Below are 7,974 nucleotides of genomic sequence, written 5' to 3'. Positions count from 1 at the left end.
CCCCAGCGCTGCTGCACCCGCATCCTGTGCCCCTCTGCCCACTCATGACAGCTTGTCTCAGCCCCAATTCCTTCCTCCCCCACACCCCTTCCCTCCCCCAACCCCAACAGACTTGCCAGCTGGAGGCAGCCATGTCAGCTGCCTGTTTAGTCTATGGCCAAATCTCCAAATTGGCCGAATCTTTTCCGAAGCTTTTTCCAAATCTATTCAGATGCTTCAAATCAATTTGGAGCTTTTACTTGGTCTCCCGATTCGATTCAGATTCAGTCATCGAATTGGGCCGAATCTCCTCCGAATCAAATCAGCTACTAAAGCTTCACACAGCCCTAGTGCAAAGTACTAAAAAGGCATTTCAGCCCTATTGATTATTAAATGTCTGCTAAAGAAGAAAGTCCTTTATTATGCATTTAAAACAGTGCGTTCGTATTTTTTCTTTAATTTTCTTAAATTACGAAACCAGTTCTTCAAACAACAGAAGCAAGAATAGCTAACCTTTTGAGAGTATTTAATGTAGACTTTATTTTATAGTTTCTTAATAACATTTAATATTTCAGGGAATTAATGCACACACTGAAGACTTGCTGAGGAACCCATCATTTATTCAAGAGGCCAAATCTAAAGGTTTAGTTATTTTCTGTTGGGGTGATGATACAAATGACCCAGAGAACAGAAAGAAGTTGAGAGAATATGGTGTTCATGGGCTAATATATGACAGGTATTTTTCTTTACAATATTTTTACAATTACATTATTTTAAAATAAGCAGATGCAATTGTTTATTCTGTTCTATTCTTGCTGGATTTCACTTAGGGATTTTTGGCTTGATAGAATGGATGCTGAATATCCTGCTGCATGTTGTGTGTCTGTAAACCCCATTGGAAGAAAAGACAGTCCAAGCTGTCTTTCATTATCTGCATATACATGATGCCAGGAAGCTTTATAGTTGATAGGGGCTGGGATTTAAAGGAGTTTTAATGTCTTTCAGCACTGGCTTTTCCAGCTTGCACAAAAATTGACAAAAAAATCAAGGCCGAATTGAAAGAGAAGTTTAGAGAACTCTGTATGATCTGCAATAAAGACATAGCGTGTTGCAGTTTTTTGCTTTGGTCAACATCACCTCTAGCCCAGGTACATACTTGAGTTGTGCACCCCTGGTATAGAAGGTGGCACCCCTACCCACACCAGATCAGACATCTGTCATATCACGGCCTTATATACACGGCCCTTCTTCCAACATATGGCACACATTAGTCTGTAAATATAAAATCCCCTGGAAAATTGAGTGTTGAGTGTTATTAAAATTTTCAGAAGTTAGGGGGTATTTGCTACTTAAAAGGTTGAGAAACACTGGGATACAGTATCAAAGGCCTTGCTGAAGTCTAGGTAGATGACGTCAACTTTATGTCTCATGTCCAGCTGGTTGGTTACCCGTTCGTAAAAAGATTTGTTAGGCATGACATCCCCTCAACAAAGCCATGTTGGTTGTTTCTCAGTACCCCACCTGTTATGGGCTTGTGGTTGATAGCTTCCTTGACAGTTTTTTCAAAGAGATTTCCGAGGATCGAAGTCAGGATCAAAATAATGAATAACAGCTAAGCAAACATATTTCTTATTTCTCTCTGTATTTTTCCCTACCCTACATCTCTATACTCATTCTAAGATTCTTACCATGAGTTAAGTTAGCTGTGTTTAGCTCTCTCTTCATATACTTTGTCAGTACAACAGATTCTTATTCTGAAATGTCTGTGCACAGAGCTTTATATTTGCTACCAGACTTCTCATTTGGGTTCTGTCAATACCTGGCAGTTCACTTCTACTTCTATTTCCTCTTGGCCTTACTGGCTTAGCCAGAACAAAAGGTTAACAAACAAATAAACAAACCCCTCTGGCTTTTTCTTTGCCTTGGGGCATCTAGACCCCTCCTCCAAATTTCTTCCTAGCACCTAGAGATGATAAAAACCAAGAGCAGACATGCAGACGTTTACTGTTTTTAAAAGATAAGATAACACTTAAGCAAGAGAGATTTTGTGCAATAGCAGTTTATTATTATGTTGAATACCACTGTGACTGGCTCCTTAGAAATCAGAATAAACCAAGAACAAGACTTAAGGAAGTGCTAAGCGATAAATGCATTTTTGCATAGTACAGTAAACCCGGGCCTTCTGAGATTTCCCATGGGATAGATTCCAGAAAGGTTGAAACTGCAGATATGGTTTTAATGGTCTGTGTTATGTAGGGGAAGAGGCAGACAGTATGAATACAGAATCAGGATGGTCTTTTCTGGCCTCATCTATTTTAAACAGAGCAAAACAATGGTTATAGCTGGACATCTAAGTTGTCACCTTAAAAAGGCCTGATGGTTTCTGAGTACTTTTAAGTCATCTTAAGCAGGGTATCTAAAATTAATAGGCACATATGTAAATGCTGCCATGACTATCTAAATGTAGATTTTGGCAGCAGGTGCTTTCCATTTGAGCTTAACTGCTAGGTGTGGGAAGCACCTCAAGGATATTGAAAGGCAATCTTCTTTGGATTAAATTGCATGCAGAAGTGAACTGCATGTGCTTACTCTAGCCTGCTGTAGCCCGGAAGACGTTACCACATTCTGCATTACTTGGAGTTTCTAAGTAGACCAAATGATAGTAGTTGAGACTGAAGATGGAAAAAGGTGAAAGATGTGAGTGCACCTTTGCAGCATCTGCAAGTGAAGATTGTCCCCTGGCTCAAACATGCACTATATGCTGCTGTTGCAGTATGTTTTTACCTGGCATGAACTTTGTAACTGATTAAGATGGTCTGGATTTCTTTTCTTCTATCCTGGACAGTGATAGAAAAAGAAATAGTGATACCTGTTTAGTACTAAGGAATCCGGCTGTTTCCATAATGAATATTAGATTAGCAAAGTACAGAGAACAGCCACTACAGCCCAAGTAAGTCTGTCTGGCTCTAGGGGTGGCATGTAAATTGGGGAGGAATGGTAGGATGGCAATGAACGGAGATGCCATAACTGAATGCCAGATGTGGTGAATGCCTGGAAGATGCTTGAGCTTGTGATGTGTCTGGAAACCTTGATATGCATTTCCAAGGTTACAGCATGGCTTTGTGAACTTCCCAACTGAGGTTTTGTATATTATGGAGCTGAAAAAAAAGAAAGACTTCATACTGTTCACAAGATACTCATGTACAAGTCTGTTGAATTCTGCAGCTTGGTGGGAATTATACAGTAATGTTAATTGATATTAAAAGAATGCTTTGATAAACTGTTGCATAGTTAAGCTCTGAAGTTGGTTGGTGTTCAGTGTAAATACATAAAATTGTTTTCTACAGTAATCCAAAGCTTATCTGTTCCAAAAAAATCTTTCTTTTAGCACCTACAATGGTAAATTATTGTTCAGACTTATCAAATTCTATAGAAACACTTCATTCAAATCAGCGGGCCCTGACCTGGAAGTTCTGGCTATTTTTATTCTGAGTGACTGTTCTGAGTGAGGGATCAAGACTTGTGACCTTTCATGGCTTTTGCTCTTGGACTGCACATTTAGTTCCTGCTGGAGATGTAATTATTACTGTTTCAGAGACTGAGAACTGTCTAAATAGGCATGCTATAAGCTATTTTTCCAAACTTTAATCGCCCATGTAGAGCTGTGCATAATCAGTCTTGCCACTTACGAAGATGGCAGAAAAACTGTGTATCCTGAATGCCAAAAAAGTTGCTGTTCTCAAGTGTCTGGCAAAAGTAAAAGGTAGGGGGGATTGGCTTTCTATTTTGCATGTAGAGAAAACAAAATGCTAAACTCGGGAAGCCTAAGGCTATAAATAATATTGGAGAAAGCACTCCATTGGGGAAGAGAAACTGTCCTTTTTTTCTCTTTTTTTCCATCGAGCCCTTTTTCTGACTGGGTCCTAGTTTATGCTTTTTGCAGTACCTACATTTTTACGATAGCAGGGTTTCTAATAGTCTGCTTGGAAAAACAACGCTTTACATGCTAAGAAGGATGCTAAATGTTTAAACAGAGACTTGAATTGGCAATGATGAAGATTACAGGCAAAATTCAGTTTTCTTTACCTGGATTCTGAACCATCACAACACTTCCTTAAGCCTGAGTGCCTTGCTTCAGTGGGATTCCTTGCATGCTTAAATTTCAACATCTACTTAAATATTTTATCGGATTGGGAGTCTAGTGTCTTGGCACCAGTTTGATTTTATTTTCAGGATATGTCAGTGGTTTGTAATGAAGGTCTCCATGCTGGTAAAATGATTAAAATTTAATAATAATTTTTTGTTCTTGAAAATTTGCCAAAAACTTTAAGCAGATTCTTGGCTGATGAATCAAAACTGATATTTTCAGTTTTACAGCAGCTTGGTGGTGATTATCTTAAAATATCTTTATGGATAGAATGCTGATACCAAACTTTGTATTTAGATTATTAGCTGCCTTTTTATTTTATCTTACCTTATGCATATTGAATTTGCATTCACTGGTGTTTGTATCTGTCCCAAAATGATGGAGCCAGTCATTTTCAGATGATATGTTTTTGCAGACCATTTCATGAGAATCTTTTGTGTGCTACCTTCACAGCAGTGGCTCTACTCGAGACACTACTGGGAAAATGCCAGGTTTCAGTGTTTACTCATTTTTTGACTAAAGAAAAATAATAGAGTGATTCTTGTGTTTCAGAGAACTCAGAAAGACAACAACAGGTCAGAAAGTTTTTAACACCATGGATCCCTGTTTGAAATCCCTGTGAATCCTGTCTGCACGCCTAAGAGTGCTAACATTGTGTGTCACCCCACAGCACCTTTTGAAGGCATTACAAGGCACCCCAGGGTGCTGCAGCACCCTGGTTGAGAATCACTGCTTTATACTAAAAGCTGCAGTCCCATGTGGCTTGATATTGCATTCTGCAGATCTCCAGGAGGAGCTTTGCATAACACTGATGTTTCATGGCCCTTAGAGTATTGCTGTCTTTACAGAATTTGACATAATTGGCCACTCAAACACGAAAAAGCACTTTAAAGATCATGACTCTAAACTGAACTGTTTAAATCTGTACCATTTTTATTTGTTCATTAACTTTTTACCGTTATTAAAAATATTTTAGTCAGATGGATAAATGCATAACCTTAGCTAGTATTAGTAGCTTTGGGATTTATTTCTTAGTGGTATGGTAAAAATGCTAGGTAAGGCTTGCATTGCTTACATGTCTCATGATTGGCAGAGTTAATTCCAGGTTTACCATGAGCTGAAAAGTCAAAGGAAAGTAGAAAGCTATGGAAAGTCTGTGTTTTGAGCATCATTAGCCTTCAGTACCATGGAGAGGTAATTGCAGAGAGAATCCATTTTAGGGACTGGATTTTGCTTGACACTTGAAATTCAAAAGGGATGTAACATTAAATGATGGAAGCTCAAGTACATAAATATTGTGCGTAGTCTATGACACTGGGCAACCCTGTAAAGACAGCCTGTCCATTTTCATTTGAGTTGAAGGATTTTAAAATAAGAAAATACGGGGTTGAAAAGACTTCTCACTTCCCATTAGGGATTGCTTGAAAAATTGGTTAAAGAGGATGACTGTGGTTTGTCAGAATCAGCAATAAGGGTTTTTTTCCCCCATCATATGTTTTTATTCTATTCTGCAGTAGATTTCTTACCATTAAAGGAGATGTGGGAAACAGTAAGATTTGAGAGGGGAGAGGCTTGCAGATAGCTTCTTGGAGCACGTGTTCAACCCAGCCTACCAGTGGGACCAATGGGCTGATTACTCAAGTACAAAATAAAAGACCTAAATTATGGCTGATTAGGGAAAGGTTAAATAGATAAGGTAGCCATAATTTCTAATAGTCTTCTAAAAGAGATGCAGAGAATTGAGACTCTGACATCATATCATATGAGAGATTTGGGGCTTGTTGGCACAAAGAATTGTTTACTTTTTTTCCTCTGATTGTACTCTTCTCAAGCAAAGTCCATTGCTTCTACTTCCATCTGCCAACATATATTTGAAGGAATATTCCCTAATGCCCTGTGAAGACTTCATTACAACAGGCTTGGCTTAACTCACAGGTCACGGAGTTGTGCCCAGGCTGTAGAGATTGTAGCCTTAAAAGTGTGTCATTTGTACAACTGAATTTACAGCTTGATCAGTAGCAGTTCCTGCACAGGTGAATGTGAATGCATCTGAGCTCCAACAAAAAAAATTAATGTAGCACCTGTGTCTCTACATACTATGATGCATGTATAGTATGGCGGTAGAACTACAGTGGGCGGAACAAATTGTTATTATTGGTGAGGTTATTAGCTATGTGAAGTGGAGAGAGAGATTAGTTTAGGATTTGGGTTTGTTACTGACCGAGCAGGGGGATAGATTCATGTATTGCTGTTAGGACACTAAACTATCAGGATATTCTTAGATGTTTCCTAGTTCCATGCCATACTTTGAACAGTCAAATCACTGAATTTCTTTCTCTCTCTTGGAAGCCACACTTGCACATTTTAGAGCTAAAGATTGAAGGTCAAGCCGCACCCCCGATCTGGGCCTGGCAGTGGTGAGGCCAGTGGCAGAAACAGCACCTGCAGCAACCACCTAAGCAGGTGTAGGATGAATGGGGTTGTGTTGGCACATCCCTTGGTCATTCCTGTGCCACTGACAGCCATGGCCGGGGGGGCCTCAGAGATCCAGATTCTGCAGCTGGTCCTGCCCCTTGCTCGCCCACAACCCCCACAGTAGCAGCATTCTCCTGGAAACAAGTTCTTCACTGTAGGACCTGTCCCTCCTGATGCTTTTTGCTTTAAAGGATTGTTGTTGTGGTATGTTATGCTTTGAACTCAAACCACTCAACAGGTTCCCAGCTAGTCGTTCTGTAGGGGAAGAGCAGCTGATGCTATATCATTTGCAATCCTGGGATTGTATGGTGAAAGGAGGGATGCAGGGATGCAGTGATGCAGTAATAACGAAGTCACTTCTCTGAGATAGTAGAAAGAAGTCGGAATGCTTCCAAAGCTTCTGGCATCTGCTGATTCTGAACAAGAACCTTCAAGTCTTGAAAGAGGTGAAACAGTTCATGCTCCAAGTCCTAAAAAGAGCTATATGTATACACTAGCTACAAGTGAAGGGAGGTGAGATGGAGGGAATGGTGTCTGGAAGAAGCCTCTAATACAGACCTGTGCAATAAGATTGTGAAGTTTTAAGGCTGTCTTGAAGATTTGAAAGAACATGGGATGGATTTTATTAAGGAAAATGAGATTAGCTGATTAGCTGTGCTATATCAACTTGGGTAAGGAACTGGTATGTGCTGTGATTGCTTTAGTACAAAAACTACATTTTGATTTCCGCCTCACCAAACGTTTACAAACAAACAATTATGAGGCGTCCTGCATTGAAAGCTACCTCCTTCTAGTCCTGCTTTGCCTTGTTTTAATTGCAATGTTCTGGTTTTACAACCAGTTTATTTGGTTAACTTGCCAAGAAGTAATTCCTTCTCTCTCTACTTGTGTAGGAATAAAAATCAGAATAAACATGCAATTAAACATGACTGAAACTTAGTTTATAGAGTAAGTTGTTAACAATAATGTTTTCCCGGACTTCCGGGACAGTGGTGCATAATTCATAGTATACTTAAAACATTACTGTACATAGGAATTGTTGTAATGAAATAGGCAAGTGTTCATTTGCCCAGTACAGAGACTGTAAAGAGAACTTACAATTATTCTTCGAGAGCAAGTGTAAAAAATGGCAGCTCCATTAGTGAACACCCTCTACTAGTGGTTCATTACTATTCTTTTTGACGCTATTACCCAAATTGCTTCCTCCCTAATACTGTCATTTTTAGAAGTAGAAATGATAGCAATAGTGAGATGTTTTTTAAAAAGGAAATTGTAGTATAAGCAAGGCCTGTTAGTTGGGTTAAATCATATGTACATTGTTAAGATTAGCTTCTTTTTAAATTGCTGTTAATGTCCGTCAGAACTGATGTAAA

At 39.2% G+C, this 7,974-nt stretch overlaps 1 protein-coding gene across 2 annotated transcripts in view; it reads left to right on the top strand.

Moving 5' to 3' along the window:
• Positions 1 to 7,974, top strand: part of GPCPD1 (glycerophosphocholine phosphodiesterase 1) — a 122,853-nt gene that overhangs the window by 110,573 nt on the left and 4,306 nt on the right. For both annotated transcript variants that reach the window (XM_025202104.1, XM_006015429.3), the window contains exon 19: positions 555 to 715. In XM_025202104.1, the coding sequence (XP_025057889.1) occupies positions 555 to 715 (161 nt within the window). The remainder of the gene's footprint in view (positions 1 to 554; positions 716 to 7,974) is intronic.

Source organism: Alligator sinensis, unplaced genomic scaffold (assembly GCF_000455745.1).
Source record: "Alligator sinensis unplaced genomic scaffold, ASM45574v1 scaffold140_1, whole genome shotgun sequence".
NCBI classification, from domain to species: domain Eukaryota; kingdom Metazoa; phylum Chordata; order Crocodylia; family Alligatoridae; genus Alligator; species Alligator sinensis.
Note: the sequence above shows the minus strand (reverse complement) of the source record. Positions and strands in the feature narration are given on the sequence as shown.